Here is a 20,620-nt window from a genome sequence, read left to right as displayed (position 1 = left end):
AGGTTTTTAAGTGATGCAGTCCGTAAGTGCAGCATTAGGCTGTGGAATGAGTGAGTCTTCTGAATTTCCATAGAATCCCTACAGTGCAGAAGGAGGCCATTCGGCCCATCGAGTCTGCACCTACAACAATCCCACCCAGGCCCTATCCCCGCAACCCCACATTTTAACCCCGCTAACCTACGCATCCCCGGGGCATTAAGGGGCAATTTAGCATGGCCAATGCATCTAACCCGCACTTTTTTGGACTGTGGGAGGAAACCGGAGCACCCAAAGGAAACGCACGCAGACACGGGGAGAACGTGCAAACTCTACACAGACAATGACACAAGCTGGGAATTGAACCCAGGTCCCTGGAGCTATGAGGCCGCAGTGCACCGTGCCTTCCTGCTGAATCCACAGTCTTCCGTTCCGGATGTAAAAGTCTTTTACAAATTCGTACAACGTGAAAAGTATTTGTTCAAAAAATTATGAGAAGTATTTTTGTTGCTTGTGTCGTCACGATATTTTCTTGGAAATGGTGAAAATTCGTGAATTGTACTTTGCTTTTCTCGCCTTTCTTTAATAACAGAAAATTTTCGTTCATTAAATCTTGTGCAAAGTGTTACTTTATTTCTAAAGCTTAATAGTAATTTCGTGAATGAAATTGGACGGATTTATGTTAATTTAACATTGTATTCCTTGGAGATTTTTGAAAACATTTTTATTTTTATAGTATACTGAACATTTTACAATGCAAACACATACACATCAAGATCAGATATGAAGGCATGTTTTGAACAAAGTATGGAAACACTGTGAAATGTACTAAAGCCAATTTATTTAATAGCAAATTGTATCGGCATTAAACTATAGCCGAATAGTTCTCACAACTTCTTGGAACTCACTTTGCCCATCATATGTTCCTTTGTATTATTTTCTGGCCTTAGTAAAATAATGTAACATTTAGGCGCGAAAATGCACAAAAGAAGACCAAAGCTAGATGCCAAAATAGCGAACACCTCGACAGCTACGGTATATTTCCCGTGCGAGCTTGTGTAAGCTGGAATAAATGTTATCCACACTGTGCAAAATATAAGCATACTAAAGGTTATGAATTTGCCTTCATTGAAGTTATCGGGCAGTTTTCGAGCGAGGAACGCAACGACAAAACACACACAGGAGAGACAGCCAATATAGCCTAGCACACAATAGAAGGCTGTTGCCGATCCCACATCGCATTCGAGAAGGATTTTATCCTTAAAATAATTGGTGTTTTTCCGTGGCAAAGGTGGCGATGTAGCTAGCCACATTGTGCATATGAAACACTGCACCATTGTAAGTGTACAAACGGTTAGTCTCTGTCGGGTGGGACCAAAATATTTCATCATATTTCTGTTCGGAACCGTGGCCTTAAATGCCATGACCACAACAATGGTTTTCCCCAAAACACAGGAGATGCAAAGAACAAAACTAATGCCGAAAGTCACGTGGCGTAATATACATGACCAAAATGTTGGCTCACCAATGAAAGTAAATGAGCAAAGGAAACAGAACGTGAGTGCAAAGAGCAGGAAAAAGCTGAGCTCAGAATTGTTAGCTTTAACAATAGGAGTGCGTTTGTAAACAAAGAAGAGAACGGCTACACCCATTGTGAGGAATGCTCCAACTATTGTGAGTGCCATCAATACAACTCCTGTTATATCTGTAAAGCCGAGATATTCAATTTGTTTCGGGATACACTGATCTCGCCTCAGGCCAGTCCAATATTCGGGGGGACATTTGATGCAGTGTATCGAATCTAAGGTGAGGCAAAGGGAGGGGAAAGGACAGCAATTTATTTTGGGACCGAATCTTTCGAAAAGGATCTGCAGCTGATAAACCTGTACACACCTGTAGTGTTGCTGATTTCTCCGTCGCCACACGGAAGGCAGTCAAAACAACATAGAGGCTGGTGCTTTCTTGCTGCTTTCCTCGTTCCGGGGAGACAGTTTTCGGAGCACACTGCGCGCGGAATCTAAAGTTAAGTTAAAATTTATTTATTAGTCACAAGGCTTACGTTAACATTGCAATGAAGTTACTGTGAAATTCCCCTCTCGCCACAGTCTGGCGCCTGTTCGGGTCAATGCACCTAAACAGCACGTTTTTTAGAAAGTGGGAGGAAACTGGAGCACCCGGAGGAAACCCACGCAGACACGGGGAGAACGTGCAAACCCCACACAGACAGTGACCCAAGGCCGGAATCGAACCCGAGTTCCTGGTACTGTGAAGCAGCAGTTCTAACCACTGCACTACTGTGTTACCGTGTAAAGCGGTTTGAAGTATCAGTGTGTAACATGGTCTATGTAGAAACAGGGAACACCAATGCACTTTCTGTTGTGGCCAGTTTGAAATGTTTCGTAATATTCTTTGAGATTTTATGAATAAAGGATCTTTATCGCCAAAAAAGAAAGTTGTATTCTTGATACTGAACGTAATTTGCAAATAAGTGGCAGATGGATTTGAATACAGAGAAGTTTGAGGTAATGCATTTAGGGAGATCAAACACTTATAGGGAATACACGATAAATTGGAATATACTAAGAGGGGTAGCTGAAGTGAGAAAGCTTGACATACAAGTGCACAGCTCGCTAAACCCAGTGTTGTAAAGAAGGCATACGGAATGATGTCCTTCATTGGCAGAGGGGTATAATATAAGAGTAAGGGTAGACCATAAGACCATAAGGTATATGAGCAGAATTCGGCCATTCCGCCCATCGCGTCTGCTCCGCCATCCAATCATGGCTGATATGATTCTCATCCCCATTTTCCTGCTTTCTCCCCGAATCCTTGATCCCCTTATTGATCAAGAACCTATCTATCTCTGTCTTACAGACACTCAATGACCTGGCCTCCACAGCCCTCTGTGGCAATGCGTTCCACAGCTTTACCACGCTTTGGCTGAAGAAATCCCTCCTCATCTCAGTTTTAAAGGAGCATCCCATCACTTTGCGGTTGTGCCCTCCAGTTCTAGTCCCTCCCACTAGTGGAACCATCCTCGCAGTGTCCACTCTATCTAGGCCTCTCGGTATTCTGTAAGTTTCAATTAGATCCCCCCTCAACCTTCTAAACTCCATCGAGTATAGAACCAGATTCCTCAACCGCTCCTCATAAGACAACCCCTTTATTCCTGGGATCATTCTTGTGATATAATGTTGGAACTGTATAAAGCACTGGTGAGGCCACAACTGGAGTATTGTGTGCAGTTCTGGTCACCACATTACAGGAAGGACATAATTGCTCTGGACAGAGTGCAGAGGAGGTTTACAAAAATGTTTCCAGGTCCGAAGAGTGCAGCTATGAGGAGAGATTGGATAGTTTGGGGTTATTTTGCTTGGAACAAAGAAGGGATAACTTGATAGAGGTGTTGAAAATTATGAGGGGAAGAAATGGTTGGACAGGATAAAATTGTTTCCCTTGGTGGAAAATTCTAGAACCAGGGGACTTAGATTCAAGGTAAATGGCAGTAGGTGCAGAGGGGACATGAGGAAGAACTGTATTTATGCAAAGGGTGGTGCATGTCTGGAATTCGCTGTCTGCGTTGGTGGTGGAGGCAGAGACCCTAAAGTATTGTGGGTGGCATGGTAGCACAGTGGTTAGCATTGCTGCCTTACAGCACCAGAGACGTGGGTTTGATTCCCGCCTTGGGTCACTCTGTGTGGAATTTGCATGTTCATCCCGTGTCTGCGTGGGTTTCCTCTGGGTGCTCCGGTTTCTTCCCACATTCTGAAAGATATACTGGTCAGGTGTATTGACCCAAGCAGGCACCGGACTGTGGCGACTGGGGGAATTTCACAGCAACTTCATTGCAGTGTTAATGAAAGCCTTTTTTTTTAAAATACCTGGATATGTACCTTAAGTGCTGTAAGATACAGGGTTATGGGAAGGGTGCAAGAAGATGGGATTCGAAAGGGCACCTTGGTGTCCTCGGGTGGGCATGGATAAAATGGTCCAAATGGCCTCCTTCTGTGCTGTAACTTTTCTATGGTTCTGTGCTTCTAATATCAATAGTATTGAAATTGTAATGCGGCATCTCAGCAAGGAAAATGGAGTATCAAGTAAAGTTGAATTTTATGGCACTTTATTTTTCAGTGTAAACCTTTCCCCTCAGGCTGTGTGCCTGACATGGAATCTATACTGTGACTATCAAGAGAATTACACGATATAGAAGCACCCAGGTGTGGAACAAACTGTTGGAAACAAGTCGAATTTTATGGCACTTTCTGTAAATTCAAGTTGAAATATTTTGCCATATGAATTTTATGAGTGAAGTATATTTTTGGGGGGTCAGGAGAAAGCAAACACGTGGTTTGACTGAACCTGGTTACTTTTTTCTGGCAGTGCCATCGCCTCCGCATTTGTGCCCAACTACAGCTGTGATCTTACCTCGCTTGTGCCACCACTCCAAACAATCAGCTCTTCCTTTAATGTTAATTCTTTTCCCGGAGGTGCAGACCCATCGTACCTTCCGACAGTCAAAACATCAGCACCGCCAGAGTCATTGGGCTGCCAGTTCACAATGTCATATGTTGGGACTGGATCTCCATTTTCATCAAAATGCACTCTTTCACCAGTCTTGGTTGTGAAATCCACTGCTTTTATGTAATGAAGGAGCTGCCGAGAAAAATAAAATGAATAGGCAGTAGATAATAAATCTTAACTGGATTCTTTAGAATTACTTAAATACTCAATGCTATGCACCAATATTTAAACATAGTTTCAGATTGGCCCAACAGTTTTTTAGAAACATAACTTAAATGAGTTTTCAATCCCAAGAGCAATGCATTTCATTTAAAAGCAAATTACTGTGGATGCTGGAATCTGAAACCAAAAGAGAAAATGCTGGAAAATCTCAACAGGTCTGGAAGGAGAGAAACGAGCTGACGTTTCGGGTCAAAGAACAAAGAAAATTACAGACAGGAACAGGCCCTTCGGCCCTCCAAGCCTGCACTGACCACACTGCACGACTGAACTACCCTTCCGGGGACCGTATCCCTCTATTCCCACCCTATTCATGTATTGTCATGATGCCCCTTAAATGTCACCATCGTGTCTGCTTCCACTACTTCCCCTGGCAGCGAGTTCCAGGCCTCCATCATCCTCTGTGTAAAAAACTTGCCTCATACATCTCCTTTAAACCTTGCCCCTTGCACCTTAAAGCTATGCCTCCTAGTAATTGACTCTTCCACCCTGGGAAAAATTTTCTGACTATCCAATCTGTCCATGCGCCTCATAACCTTGTAGACTTCTATCAGGTCGTCCTTCAACCTCTGTCGTTCCAGTGAGAACAAACCAAGTTTCTCCAACCTCTCCTCATAGCTAACGCACTCCATACCAGGCACCATTCTGGTAAATCTTTTCTGTACCCTCTCCAAAGCCTCCACACCCTTCTGGTAGTGTGGCGACCAGAATTGAACACTATATTCCAAGTGCGGCCTAACTAAGATTCTATAAAGCTGCAACATGACTTGTCAATTTTTAAGATCAATGCTCCAGCCAATGAAGGCAAGCATGCCGTATGCCTTCTTGACTACCTTCTCCACCTGCGTTGCCACTTTCAGTGACCTGTGTACCTGCACACCCAAATCCCTCTATCAATACTCTTCAGGGTTCTGCCATTTACTGTGTATTTCCTATCGGCATTAGACCATCCAAAATGCATTACCTCACTTGTTTTTTGAGTCCAGATGTCCCTTTGTCATAGCTAAAAGGCATAGAAAGTGGGAGATATTCAATCTGTAGGGTGAGGGAATGAAAGATGAGTCATAGCCACAAAAACAAGGGGAAAAGGCTGCTACTGGCAGTCGATACAGAGAATAGAAGGTGTGAAAGGCCAAACGGCAGAGAGGCTGAAATCAGAGGGTCGTTTACCTGCCATGGTTCGAAAGCTGAAATCATTGCACAACTTTTGTTCGCAAATGGACCTTGACCGCGCTCACAGGCGAACATATTGTGAAGAGCGTGGGCGATAGCATAGACCGCTTTATACACGTTATAGCTAATCCTGAACTGTGATACTTCAGTGTATGCATTGCTTAATTCTTGAAGATGTTCTGTCCCTTTGCATTCATTTGTCTGTGGGGAGGACTTCAATCCTTCCGATTTATTTTCCGTCCGTCTCAGAATACAGTCAAAACTCGTTTCCCAAAATTCTTTCATCAAAATGTTTCCCGGATAAGCTGAAGGATGGACGTTAATTAGAAACTCTTTTAAGCCTGGCACTTTTCCTTTGCGGATTGCAATCCCTATTGCTCCGGTTAGGAATTGCCTGTTTTCTTGGGGAGTGACCAGTGAAGTGGAAATCCACGCTTCGCTTCCTACCCATTGAATGCCACTGATGTTTTGTCTTGCAACTTCCCTCAGAAGAATGGCCATATCCGCTTGTGCAAGAAATGCCACGACAACTTTCGTACTAAATTGCTTTATAACCTCGACAGTTTTAAGCAATTTCTCCCTCGGGTATGTTCTGTGAAAAGACCGAAAATATGCAATGCAAACACCTAATTGTTGCACGGCCTCTGTGAAAGCTTGCATTCCAAAGTTACCATAATCATCGTCGCTTCTAATTGTCCCGATCCAAGTCCACCCAAATCGTTTTACCAGCTTGGCCAATGCTCTGGCCTGAAAGTAATCGCTCGGAATTGTTCGTAGGAAGGAAGGATATTCCACTTTATTGCTGAGACAGGCACACGTGGAAAAGTAGCTAACCTGAGGAAATTATAATCAAAGTGAGTTACAATGGAGTGAAATATCCTTTCGTTGGACATTGCTTTCCCTTGAACCAGGGTCAATGGGTTTTGTTACAATATATTCCATTCAGCACAACCATGCTAATCTATTTCAGATCAATAGAAAGAGCGGGAACAGGAATCTCGGAAAACACTGAGATGAGGAGTAGTTACTTCTCGCAGAGGGTAGGGAATTTGTGGAACTCGCTGCCCCATAGCGCGGTGGAGTCTGAATCGTTGAATGGTTTCAAGAAGGAGATAGATATATTTCTAATAAAAGAAGGATAAGGGGATATGGAGAACAAGTAGGGAGATGGATTTGAGACCAGTGAGAAATCAGCCATGGTCTGATTGAATGGCAGAGCAGGCTCGAAGGGCTGAAATTGTCTAAATCTACTCCCAATTCCCGTGTTCCTGTCTTGCCGGTAATGCGGAGATCCGCCGATTCTAACAGGAGAGTCAGCATGAAAATTGTCTACTTTCAATGTCGGGATGGGTGGGCCTGTGGCCCATACTCAGGGAGCAAAGAGGAGTGCGGCAGAGACAGAGAGTGGGCATGGTGGGGTTAAAGGGACTGCAAGCACAGAAGAGATGGTGCAGTTTAAAGATCACCAGGAGAGGGCGATCGCGAGAAGGAAAGTAAGCTTGATTGAGAGTGGAGAAGCTCCAGGACCACAAGCAGCACTCTGGGTTCCCCGGTAGTTGGAAACCCAATCTGCAGCAGTTACATTTAATTGTCCGTTATGGGCGCAGTCTCTTTAGTATATTCAAATAGAAGACCTGTCTCGAGAAAGTATGTTAACTGCCAGTCCCTTCACTCGCCTCACCAAAACCGGAAACGGGCGTGTTGGAGGTGAGTTGGGTAAGAGTTTCAGCACAGCCCTTTTACTGTCCATGACCCGCGGGATTAAAATTCCTCCGATTGGTCACTGTTGCAGAGTAGAAAATAGCCCAATTGCGCAAATAGTTAAGCGATTACAATTGTTTTCACTCCCTCAATTGGAGGAAATTTTGACATGGGAACTGATTTGTTTTTCTTGCAAAAGTACATTTTCTTCCTGTGAGAGAAATAAATGATCCCAACCTGCCCGGGGAAGACTGGTGATTGGGATTTTCATTGGATTACACCCAACTGGACTTCACTTAACCATTGACGCTGATGGAATTGGTGGGATTAAAATGGTTGGACAATCCCACTCTATCAGTACATCTCAGATGAGATCAGTTTAAGAGCGTTTAAAAGGTATCAGGCCCTGGCTTTAAAGTTTGATCACAAGTATGACACCAGTAGCAATTCAGGGCAACCTTCAGTGCTGCATGAATAACTTGGGAGTGATTCTGCAGCCCACACTCTTCCGATTGGTGAGTTTGAGTGCTCTCACTGAGCCAATGTGGCATGTAAAATAGCGTGTGATTTTTGTACTCGTTTGCAGAATGTGGGCATCGCTGTCTAGACCAGCATTTATTGCCCATCCCTAATTGCCCTTGAGAAGGTGGTGGTGATCTGCCTTCTTGAACCGCTGCAATCCCTGTGGTGTAGGTACATCCACAGTGCTGTTAGGGCGGGGCTATCTTTATTCCTCCCCATTAAACGCTGTAACGTTGGTGGAAGATGCGAAAACTCAGGGAAACGGCTGTCTGCCTCTCCCACAAGATGAGCTTGGGAAAGTCCCTGGAAATTCGCTGCCATAGTCCCTCCTTGTCCTAAACTTTGTCCACATATTCGTGCCCTCACTAACACCACCACTGTAACAGCATCGCCTTTCTGCTCTTAACCCCTCCTTCATCCTTTGGTGACTGTAGGCTTGTCTATCCGAACGCACCACTGGGTGGTCTGACACATTATACACTCCGTCAATTTGAGGTCAGTCAAAACGCTGCTGCCCATTTCCTAAGTCGCACCAAATCCCGTTCACTTACCATGCTGTGTTCACTGACCTACAGTGGTTCCAGGTCAAGTATTGTCTTGAATTTTAAAATTCCCAACATTGATTTCAAATATCGCAATGTCCCCGTTCGTCCTAATATCTCTAATTTCCTCTTAGCCCCACAACCATCCCAGGAGTCTGCACCCATCGAATTCTCTCCTCTTCATGAATCACTCTACCGCTTGCCTCGACCCTATGCTCTGCAATACCCACTGTACACTGCTCCATCTCGCTACCTCATTTTTCTGCTCTTTAAAGGGCAGGATTTTCCGACCGCGTCGCCCCAAAAATGGAAAATCCCGCCCGAGGTCAACGGACCGTTGCATGGCCCATCCCCCGCCCGCCCGCTACCAATCCAGTGGCGGGCGGGGCGGGAAAATTCTCTTTGAGCAAACGTCGGGTCATTGGACCCAATGTCTCCTTTATTGTGGCTCAATATCATATTTTGCTCCATATTGATCACGTGAATAATCTGGGTAGGTTTAATTACATTAAGACTCAATGTAAATAGAAGCTGTTGTTGCAGTTCCAAAATACATGTAATTTACCAATTGCAGTTTGTTAACTTGAGTAACAGCGGCATTCTCTCAGCCTTCCTCTGGTGACCAGAATTATGAGCAGACATATTAGATAGAGTGTGCAGTGGGAAAACAGGGCACTGGACTCCACAGGTTGGTGTTTGTATTTCACAGGAACTTCTTCCACCCATCATCATTCAAGAACATCAGCATATCTTTCGATTCCTTTCTACTTCAGACTCTCAATTGGATTCACCTGAAATGCATTCAAGCTAATCACCTCAACTATTCTTTGTGGCAGCGACTTCAGCAATCCAACTACCCACTGAGTTAGGTACTATTTTCTTGAATTCCTTGTTGGATTGATTACTGACTTTCCTCTAGCTGTGACCCTAGTTGTGGTCTCCCCGACAATTGTACCATCTTCCATGTGTCTACCACATGAAACCGTTTCAATGTCATCAAAATAATTGAATTTAAACCCCCTGCCCCAGTGATTGAATTTTACTTCACTTTGATGTGGTAACATATCAAGCGCACTTGATGCAGCACTACTTACACAAAATTACTTTCTCAGCCTTGTAGGACCGCCATAGATTGTGGATTATGTTGTACCTGAAGTTTTAAAGTAAGCAACGTGCAGGCAACGTTCCTGAAACTATATCATAATGTCAAACACATCGTTCATGACTTTTGTCTTAGAATTTTAAAAATGACACGAGGTAAATCTTCTATTGTCGAACTTACCACGGGAATTCTAAAAGGACTAATGGAACTTGCTATTGCTACAGATTGCGTCGATCCAGAAGCCGCAATAATAGCAGAGACCGCCGAAGATGTTTTACAGAGGGGCTCTGAAGAGTCTGCCTCTGCTGTGTTTATCATCTGTAGTGTTCCTTTAATGGACAGGTGCGTCATGGCACATGAATCATAAACCCTGTAGCCCAGTGTAATATTTGGAAGTAAGGACGAATCATTATTTATTTCTTCTATAGCGAATATCATCGTCTGCACAAATCGAAACTCTCTGAAGTCAAAGCTGCAGAACACAACACAGATTGGCGCGTTGAGTACACAAAAAAACGCAAATATTTGCTGAACTAAATATTCATGCAGGTGTAACTGAGAATGCATTTTTCAATAGCATCACGATGGGGAGATGGTGGCGTATTGTTAATGCCACTGGACAAGTAATACAGTGACTCATTCTTTGGGGACATGGGTTCAAACACCTAGAGTACTGTGCGCAGTTTTGGTCTCCTTTTCTGAGGAAGGATGTTCTTGCTCTCGAGGGAGTCCAGCAGGTTTACCAGGCTGATCCCGGGGATGGCAGGACTGATGTATGAAGTGAAATTGACTAGGTTATGATTGCTTTCACTGGAGTAAATGAGGGGGCATCTCATAGAGACTTATAAACTTCTAACAGGACTAGGCAAGGTAGATGCAGGAAGGATGTTCCCGATGGTGTCCAGAACCAGCGGTCACAGTCTGAGGATACAGGGTAGACCATTTAGGACTGAGATGAGGAGACATTTCTTCACCCAAAGATTGGTGAGGCCGTGGAATTCATTATCACAGGAAGTAGTTGATACCAAAACATTGAATGTATTCAAGAGACAGCTAGATATAACACTTGGGGCGAACGGGATCAAAGGTCATGGGGAGAAAGCAGGAATGGGTTTTGAGTTGGAAGGTTAGCCATGATGTGATTAATGGCGGAGCAGGCTCGAAGGGCCGAATGGCCTCCTCTTGGCCCTATCTTCTATGTTTATATGTTTTTATGCTAATAGCACCCTGCTAATGAATAAAATTTGTAATTTAACTCAAGACAGCCGCCTGGTTCGAGAGCAATTGGGGATGGGCAACAAATGATTGTCACTGGCGCCCCCACGCCAGCAAGAATAAATTTGGGAGATAAAGATGAATTGCTGACTTCTCGGTCAGCTACTTAGAAGCGCAATAGTAGAAAATGGATCACTTAGCGGATTGAAGATTAGATGCCTCTGTCTAGAGAAAACATACGGGCGGCACGGTAGCACAGTGGTTAGCACTGCTGCTTCACAGCTCCAGGGTCCCGGGTTCGATTCCCGGCTTGGGTCACTGTCTGTGTGGAGTTTGCACATTCTCCTCGTGTCTGCGTGGGTTTACTCCGGGTGCTCCGGTTTCCTCCCACAGTCCAAAGATGTGCAGGTTAGGTTGATTGGCCAGGTTAAAAATTGCCCCTTAGTGTCCTGGGATGTGTAGGTTAAAGGGATTAGCGGGTAAAATATGTGGGGGTAGGGCCTGGGTGGGATTGTGGTCGGTGCAGACTCGATGGGCCGAATGGCCTCCTTCTGCACTGTAGGGTTTCTATGATACAAATTATGGTGCACATATCTTTTGAAATCGTCTAAATGTTATCATTCTCGTAAACCAGCTCCTACTGACGCCAGATGAACAACAAGATTTTTTTTCGGAATAATCTCATGTCTAAATGCCGAACATAAACTCGTCAAAGAAAAATGAGAGAATAACTGCGACTCCTGGGCATGAGGTTGGTCTGGTCGATAGCAGATTACTGATGCATTACAACTCTTTTACTGTTATTAATTTAACATATTGTTTAATACAAAAACGTAATTTATTTAAGTGAAATACTCAATAACCAACATGATAAAAAAATATTTTCTCCCAATTGTATTCTCTGTGTTTGTACCCTGGTCAATAGCGCAATGCGGTATGAAATAAATAGAACCGTCAATAAAATAACTTCCTTCATTAAACGCAATGCAAAGTTTGACAGAAACTCACCAATTCAACAACTCACCTTTTGCATTTAATTGCATTGGGTTGGGTCTGGAAGGAAAGTTCCTGATGTTCCACATTAGAGTGAACACTAAATAATCCGCCTAAGACAAAATCCGCACCCTTGAACACGCCAGGCAAATCAAATGTTCCCCAATGTTTGCAGGTATTTTTATCATTTCCCCACAGCGAAGCAACGACGGATAGAAGTATCCCCCATGTTAAAGGGTGGTACATGTTACTCCTTGCAGAGCAGGACACCGAGTTAAGATGTGGGCAACTGAAACGGATTGACGTGTTGCAATATATGGCCTGTACTTGGGTAAGACGAACGTAAATCGATCTTAAATACGGAAATGTTGGATTGTTCCGTGAAAATTCCCAGAAGAAAACTCCACCTGAAGGGAAATGGAGAAAGATATTAAATATTCTCTTAATGAGAACCAGATATACCCAGATGAGTAAGAACTCTAGTTATAATTGTTTCATTTGGAAACTACAACAGATAATGAGGGCAGGGATTTATTGACGCTTGTGGATTTTCTTACATAATCTAGCATTAAAAACCAGTCACCCGTGCCAGGAATATATTATTTATTTTGCAGTTACACCCTTCACCGTGCTATTGTTTTTTCAAGGGTATAGAGTGCAGAGCGATCAAACTGTCATCCCTTGTTTTGCTTTCCCAGTCAATCTAAGACATAGGCCGGGGAATTCGCCGACGGTTCACACCTCACCACCGCCGAGAACGGATAATTTGGAGCCCAGCCAAATCTCCGGTCACTGCAATGGGACCGGGGGATTTCCAGCTGCGGGCGCTGTCGGAGCATTGGGCCCATAATTTCAAATCATAACACATGTCTGATATTAGAATTCCTCCATAATTCAATTGTTCAGTTCCCACTCCAGAGCGTGTGGGCCACCGAAGAATGATTCAGGCTTCTTCAAGGAGCGAAGCCGACTGTAAGGGTGGGTGGGGTGGGGGTGGGGGAGAGGGAGGGGGGGATGAGTCCCTCCAACGTCCACACCACTCTCAAGGGAAGAAAGAGTGTGAACTGACGCCAGACAAACGAATCAGCGTACTCGGAAGATGAATCTCGTTCAGCAGAGCAGATCCAGTCGTAAAGCTGCATTTAACTAAGATAAAAACGGGATAATACTTCTGATATTCAAGATAAGGAAAACAAGCTGATGCCAAAACAGCACCATTGAATTCCGGGCCGAATTGTCCTGGAAGGTATTCGGCCTTTGAGGCGCATGTCAGCAGGAATTGCTTCTGCAACTCAATATCATACTGGGCACCCTTCGAGAGCTTTAAGAGTCCCCACCTACTAAGAGCGGGGCGCTGTCACATCAGGGTGATAGGTGTTAGTCAGCTAATTGGATATTTTACCGCCACGCTGGCCCAGGAATCGGGACGGGCGCGGCTCGCAGAACGGAATTCTCCGTTGTTCTCGGGCGGGATTTTACGAGCCTCGCCCGATCAAGGTCGTATGTTTCGAACACCAGCCCAACACCAACATTAATGAGTTTATTGAATTCAAATTCGGAAGTGGCGTGTGTGAGACTAGAATTTACAAGGATTATATTGCTTGTCCAGTACCTGCGCCAAGGAACAAATATTTCTCAATGGTTATAATGACATATCGTTCAGGCGGGAGAATTCAGCTGTCTTAGGAAAGTCAATAAATGCACAATCAATGGTCAAGTCGCAGACGAGGTTGATCAGTCCGAAGTGTCTGTACCGGTTTTTTGCAAGATAATCACAGTTTCTCCCACATTTCCGCGTTTTCCCAATAGTCCTTCAAATTATTTCTATTCATATAATTATCTCATTCTCTTTTGGAAGACGTGATTGAATCTGCTTTTGTTACGATCCCAGCTAATGTCACTACTGGACAGTTAGACTCAACAGACCATAACTCTAATGTTTTGTTTAGAGAGTGGGTGAACAGAGTCATAGGACTGTCAATCAGCTTAAAACTAAAGAACAAGATACATATTAAACATAAAAAAACATTGACTAGAATGCAATACTCCTTCTCCCCATCTATCTCTTCACAATGTACACCGATGTTGAGGATAATGCAACTTACAAAATATACCATATACTCTAATGTTCTCGCTAAGTCCACAGTCGATTGCAAACCAATAGCCCTGTTATGATCAGACATGCCGCACTCTGAAACCAAGTGGCAAATGACAACAAATATAACTTCTGCGGATTGCTCATCAAACCTCCCAGATGCTTGTTACACTGTGAGCCAACTGATCTCACTGAAACTCCAACTTCCACACCAGTGTTTCCAAACTCCACTCTCGAAAAAACACACCTTAGAAACTTCTGGCAAACAATGTTTTCTCCCAGATGCTTTCGCCAAGAATCCACTTCCAGGATTTCAATTTCTCCTTTCAGATTACTGTCCCTTGGATTGTCACTTGCATTTAAGCTTCCAGAAAATCTCTCAGATACCCAGCCATACCAACAGGATGCCACTGTTCCGCAGGCTGTATTAAGGTATCACTAACCTTCGGGTTACTTCACATCTCTGGTTTCTCATCAGCCAACTTCACCAGGTCTGCACCTTTCCACTCTATCTTTAGCTGAGAGCCTCTCTCTGCCCCTATATTTTACTTGAGTGAGCAGTACCTTGTTTAGATTCCAGTTATTTTTCCTTTTGACTTCAGTCTTCCTGGGACTCCTCTTTTCACCCTCTGATTTCTATCTCTATATCTTCTTTAGTTTCTGGAACTTGTTTTCTGTCCCTTACTCCATTGTCCTGACTCTGTGCTGGCAGTTTCCATGAGCTCCTTTCTTCTCAGAACCCTGGTTCCAACTGAACTACCAGTGCTTATGCTTTTCAGTTTGGGTCCCTGGTGCTAAGCAACAGCGTAGTCTTTCTTTAAACCCTGTTTGTTTTGCACATCGTAAACCCTTCAATTACAATGCAGGCACAGTTTAAAATGAAGCCAGAACTCACAGCCATTTAGGCACCATTGTTTGAAATGAACTGACTGAATTGTTAACTCTTCATTACCACGGAAACACAAAAGTAAACTTAGTTAAAGTTGTACTTTATTTCTAATGACCATGAATACAAATAGATATTAATTCAAACTAACTTAGCTTCATCATTCCTCCACAATAACAATCAGGTAGTGCATTCTGAACTCTAACCATTTTCTGTAAAATAGGTTTTCCCGCATGTCATATAAACATATGAATCAGGAGCAGGAATAGTCCATTGGGCCTCAGACAATTTTGTAAGATCATGGCTGGCTTGATTGTGGCATGAATGCCATTTTCCTGCTTACCCCCATACCCTTTAACCACCTTGTTAGTCAAGAATCTATCTACACCTACTTTATAATAGTCAATGAATCTCTATCTACAGCTCTCTGGATAAGAGAGTACGAAAGAATCAAAGCCCTCTGAGAAGGAAAAAATATCCTGATCTCTGCCTTATCTTTAAAGTATGTCCCCTAGTTCTGCTCACCACAAGGGACACAAGCCTCTCAGCACCCATACTGTCAAGTCCCCTCTGTATCTTACATAGAAACAATCCGAATATGAGCAGGGGTAGGTCATTTGGCTCTTTCAGCTTCCTCCACCATTCATTATGATCACAGCAGATGCTCTAGCTCAACACCATATGCCCATACTCTGCATATGCCCCTTGATATCTTAGAAGTCTATCTATTTCCTTCTTAAATATATTCAGTGATTTGGCATCCATGACGTTATGTGCACAGTAAGAAGTCTCACAACACCAGGTTAAAGTCCGACAGGTTTATTTGGTAACACGAGCTTTCAGAGCACTGCTCCTTCATCAGGTAAATGTTCCATTCACGTGATGAAGGAGCAGCACTCTGAAACCTCGTACTACCAAATAAACCTGTTGGACATTAACCTGGTGTTGTGAGACTTCTTACTGTGCCCACCCCAGTCCAACGTCGACATCTCCACAGGTTCACCACCCTTCCAATGAAGAAAGTTTTCCTCATCTGACTTCTAAATGACCAACCCTGTATCTTGCGACTGGAGCCTCTTGTTCTAGAACCCCCCCCCCCCCCCCCCCCCCCAGCCAGAAAAAACATCATCCATGCATCGAGTTTGTCATATCCTGGTAGAATGTTTTATGTTTTAATGAGATCCCCTCTCGATCTTCTAAATTCTGGTGAATATAGGCTTAAATGACCCAATCTCTGCTCAGACAACAATCCTGCCATTGCAGAAATCAATCTGATGAACGTTTGCTGCTCTCACCCTGTGGTAAGTATATTCTTTCTGGGTTAGAAGACCAAAATACTCCAGGAGTAGTCTCAACATTGAATCATAGAATCCCTACAGTGCAAGAGGAGGCCATTCGGCCCCTCGAGTCTGCACTGACCACAATCCCACCCCGGCCCTATTCCTGAAACCCCACATATTCACCCTATTAATCTCCTGACACTAGGGTCAATTTAGCATTGCAAATCAACCTAACCCGCACATCGCCGGCTCACCGAGGCTCTGTACAGTTGTAGCAAGGCATTTTTATCCCTGTATTCAAGTCCTCGTGCAATTAAATGTTTTTATCAAATCTCCTTTCAACTTTCTCTACAGTAATCAGCATCTCCAGTGTATCCATGTAACTGAAGTTCCTCATCTCTGGAGCCATTTCTGTGTAAAATCCCTGAACGCTCAATATTACCTTTAGATCCTTCCTAATGTGTGCTGCCAAGAATTGAACACAATACTCCAATTGACTTTAAGGTTCGCCATAACTTCCTACCTTTGTAACGCTATGCGGCAATTTCTTCAGTGCATGCCCTTCTGCCTTTTCAATCGTTGTCTCAACTTGCTCAGCCACCTTCACCAATTTATGCAGATATACCCCGAGGTCCCTCTGTAGGATTTTACGGTTTTGAGGTATAAAACCCTCAAACCCTACATATTGGCCCCAATGTGGGGTCTGACATTGAGAAAAGCTAAATTTGAATGACTGGCAAGTGGGACCTCGGTCTAATTAGTTTGATTAGCCTTTTAGATTCAGTTAAGGGAACCGATAGGAGAACGCTGGACGTAGAACGGTGAGGTCAGTAAATCAATAACAATGCGCGGTAATCATTTGTACAGAAGTGCTGGAATAATATCAGGTGATAAGAGGAAAGCTTTCGTGTTTCTTCACCTTCCAGGAAAAACGGGACAGGGCGTGAGAAGTTGATACCGTCAAGGAATTACTCAGTGCATGTCTAAGTATTTGAGTCTGAGATGCAAGTTCTTTCCGACGGTGTTTTGGCATTCATTCAGTGCAAAGCAACGAGAGTTAATTGTCATCCAAATATTTTAACTGATCAGATATGCAGCTGTAGCATTTGAGATTGAAAGAAAATGGTTTGGACGCTCACAATGAAGATGAGGGGGGGGGGTAAAGTTTAAGGGAGATGAGCGGGGGATGTTTTTCACGTAGTGAGTGGTCAGTGCCTGGAATGCGCTGCCAGAGGAGGTGGTGGAAGCAGGCACATTAGCAACATTTAAGAGGCATCTAGATGGGTACATGAATAAGGAGGGAATGGGGGAAAACGGTCCAAGTGAGGGCAAAAGTTTTTTTTTAGTTTAGTTAGGGCATCATGATCGGTACGGGATTGGAAGGCCGAAGGGCCTGTTCCTGTGCTGCACTTTTCTATGTTCTTTGTTCTAAAGTTAACATACTGGTGAAAAGGAAAGCTCGTGTTTGTGTATGTTTTAGTCTGTGTTACAGCGTCTGTATGGTTTTTCTTGACTGTGAGTCTGTCCCCAGGGTCTGTGTCTTTGAATTGTATTAGTTAGCCCTCTGTGGTCTGTTTCCTTTAATTGTTTAAAGTTGTTTATTTTTTAAATTCTTTTTTTATTCATTCATGGGACGTGGGCGTCGCTGGCTGGCCAGCATTTATTGCCCATCCCTGGTTGACTGAGGGCAGTTGAGAATCAACCACATTGCTGTGGCTCTGGAGTCACGTGTAGACCAGACAGGATAAGGATGGCATATTTCCATCCCTAAAGGACATTAGTGAACTAGATGCCAATCGACAATGGTTTCATGGTCATCAGTAGATTCTTAATTCCAGATTTTTTTTATTGAATTCAAATTCCACCATCTGCCATGATGGGATTTGAACCTGGGTCCCCAGAACATTAGCTGAGTTTCTGGATTAATAGTCCAGGGACAATACCACTAGGCCATCACCTCCTCTTGTTTAATATGTATATATAGTTATGTTCTGAATTTCTTTAAGTGAGGAGAAGATAAAGCTATGATAAAATGATAGAACATGGCCGTTTATATTGTTAAAGCAATTGATTTATTCTGGCAGGATAGTGGCGATTCTGGGGCAATAAAGTAAGAGCTTTGTAATTTTGGTTTACCTTCAAGTTCAGAAGATATAGGAGCAGAATTAGGCCATTTGGCCCATTGAGTCCGCTCTGCCATTCGATCATGGCTGACATGCTCCTCATCCTCATTATCCTGCCTCCCCTCCCCATAACCTTTCAACCCATTACCAATTAAAAATCTGTCCAACTCCTCCATAAATTTACTCACTGTCCCAGCATCCACTGCCCATTGGGGTAGTGAATTTCAGATTCACAACTCTTTGAGAGAAATAATTTCTCCTCAACTCTGTTTTAAATTTGCTACCCCTTATCCTAAGACTATGGCCTCTCGCCCTAGAATACTCCACCAGCGGAAGCATCCACTCCACATCTACTTTATCCATACCTTTTATCATCTTGAATACCTCAATTTGATCTCCCCTCGTTCTTCTAAATTCCAGAGAGTACAGGCCTAAACTGTTCAATCGCTCTTCAAGTCATAGAGCTTTACAGCATGGAAACAGGCCCTTCGGCCCAACTTGTCCATGCCACCCTTTTTTTTAAACCCCTAAGCTAGTCGCAATTGCACGCATTTGACCCATATCCCTCTATACCCATTTTATCCATGTAACCGTCTAACCGCTTTTTAAAAGATAAAATTGTACCTGCCACTACTACAACCTCTGGCAGCTTGTTCCAGACACTCACCACCCTCTGTGTGAAAAAATTGCCCCTCTGGACACTTTTGTATCTCTCCCCTCTCACCTTAAACCTATGCCCTCAATTTTAGACTCCCCTACCTTTGGGAGAAGATATTGACTTTCTAGCTGATCTATGTCCCTCATTATTTCATAGACCTCTATAAGATCATCCCTCAGCCTTCTATGCGCCAGAGAAAAAAGTCCCAGTCTATCCAGCCTGTCCTTATAACTCAATCCATCAAGTCCCGGTAGCATCCTAGTAAATCTTTTCTGCACTCTTTCTAGTTTAATAATATCCTTTCTATAATATGATGACCAGAACTGTGCACAATGTTCCAAGTGTGGCCTTACCTATGTCTTTTACAGCTTCAACAAGTCGTCCCAACTCCTGTATTCAATGTTCTGACCAATTAAACCAAGCATGCTGAATGCCTTCTTCACCACTCTGTCCACCTGTGACTAACTTTCAAGGAGCTATGAACCTGTACCCCTAGATCTCTTTGTTCTGTAACTCTCCCCAGTGCCCTACCATTAACTGAGTAAGTCCTGCCCTGGCTTAATCTAACAAAATGCATCACCTCGCATTTATCTAAATTAATCTGCCATTCATCAGCCCACTGGCCCAATTGATCAAGATCCCGTTGTAATCGAAGATAACCTTCTTTACTGTCCACTATGCCACCAATCTTGATGTCATCTGCAAACTTGCTAATCATGCCTCCTACATTCTCATCCAAATCATTAATATAAGAGTCAAATAACAGGGGACCCAGCACCGATCTCTGAGGCACACCGCTGGTCACAGGTCTCCAGTTTGAAGAACAACCCTCTACAACCACCCTCTGGCTTCTGTCATCATTTGCTACCAAATAAACTTGTTGGACTTTAACCTGGTGTTGTTAAAACTCTTACTGTGTTTACCCCAGTCCAATGCCGGCATCTCCACATTCTGTCATCAAGCCAGTTTTGTATCCATTTAGCTACCTCACCCTGGATCCCATGAGATTTAACCTTATGCAACAACCTATCATGCGGTGCCTTGTCAAAGACCTTGCTAAAATCCATGTAGACAACATCAACTGCACTGCCCTCATCTACCTTCTTGGTTAACACTTCAAAAAACTCAATCAAATTTATGAGACATGATTTTCCACTCACAAAGCCATGCTGACTGTCTGTAATCAGTCGTTGCATCTCTAAATGCCTGCAGATCATGTCTCTCAGAATACATTCCAACAACTTATCCACCACAGATGTGAGGCTCACTGGCCTGTAGTTCACAGGCTTTTCCCTGCAGCCCTTTTTAATCAAAGGCACAACATTTGCCACCCTCCAATCTTCAGGGACCTCACTTGTGACTATTGATGATTGAAATATTTCTGCTAGGAGACACGCAATTTCCTCCCTCGCCTTCCACAATGTCCTGGAATACACTTCATTGGGCCCTGGGGATTTATCTACCTTGCTGCACTTTAAGACTTCCAGTACCTCCTTCTCTGTAATATGTACACTCCTCAAGACATCACTATTTATGTCCCCAAGCTCCCTTCTCTTCACGTGATAAATCCCTCATCTCTGAAATCAATCTGGTGAACCTCTCTGAACTCCTCCA

The 20,620-nt window shown here is 43.6% G+C and overlaps 1 protein-coding gene across 1 annotated transcript; it reads right to left on the bottom strand.

Annotated features, from left to right (window-relative positions):
• Window positions 1-863: 863 nt before the first annotated feature.
• LOC144482851 (extracellular calcium-sensing receptor-like) lies at window positions 864-12,108 on the bottom strand. The gene is made up of 6 exons (XM_078201698.1): window positions 11,996-12,108; window positions 9,937-10,228; window positions 5,887-6,723; window positions 4,402-4,629; window positions 1,870-1,993; window positions 864-1,777 (listed from the first exon to the last, which is right to left on the bottom strand). The coding sequence occupies exons 2-6, from the start codon at window positions 10,192-10,194 to the stop codon at window positions 864-866; spliced, it is 2,361 nt and encodes a 786-aa protein (XP_078057824.1). The 5' UTR covers window positions 10,195-10,228; window positions 11,996-12,108.
• Window positions 12,109-20,620: the final 8,512 nt, after the last annotated feature.

Source organism: Mustelus asterias, chromosome 3 (genome assembly GCF_964213995.1).
Source record: "Mustelus asterias chromosome 3, sMusAst1.hap1.1, whole genome shotgun sequence".
NCBI lineage: Eukaryota > Metazoa > Chordata > Chondrichthyes > Carcharhiniformes > Triakidae > Mustelus > Mustelus asterias.
The sequence above is the reverse complement of the archived record's forward strand: the minus strand, read 5'-3'. Positions and strand labels throughout refer to the sequence as shown.

Excerpts from the sequence above, each read along its gene's own strand:
- LOC144482851 (XM_078201698.1), bottom strand. The coding sequence starts at position 10,194 with ATGATATTCGCTATAGAAGAAATAAATAATGATTCGTCCTTACTTCCA. Across the intron at positions 6,724-9,936 it reads GTCCTTTTAGAATTCCCGTG|GTTAGCTACTTTTCCACGTG; the intron begins GTAAGTTCGACA and ends TAATTTCCTCAG. Across the intron at positions 4,630-5,886 it reads CAGCTTTCGAACCATGGCAG|CTCCTTCATTACATAAAAGC; the intron begins GTAAACGACCCT and ends TTTTCTCGGCAG.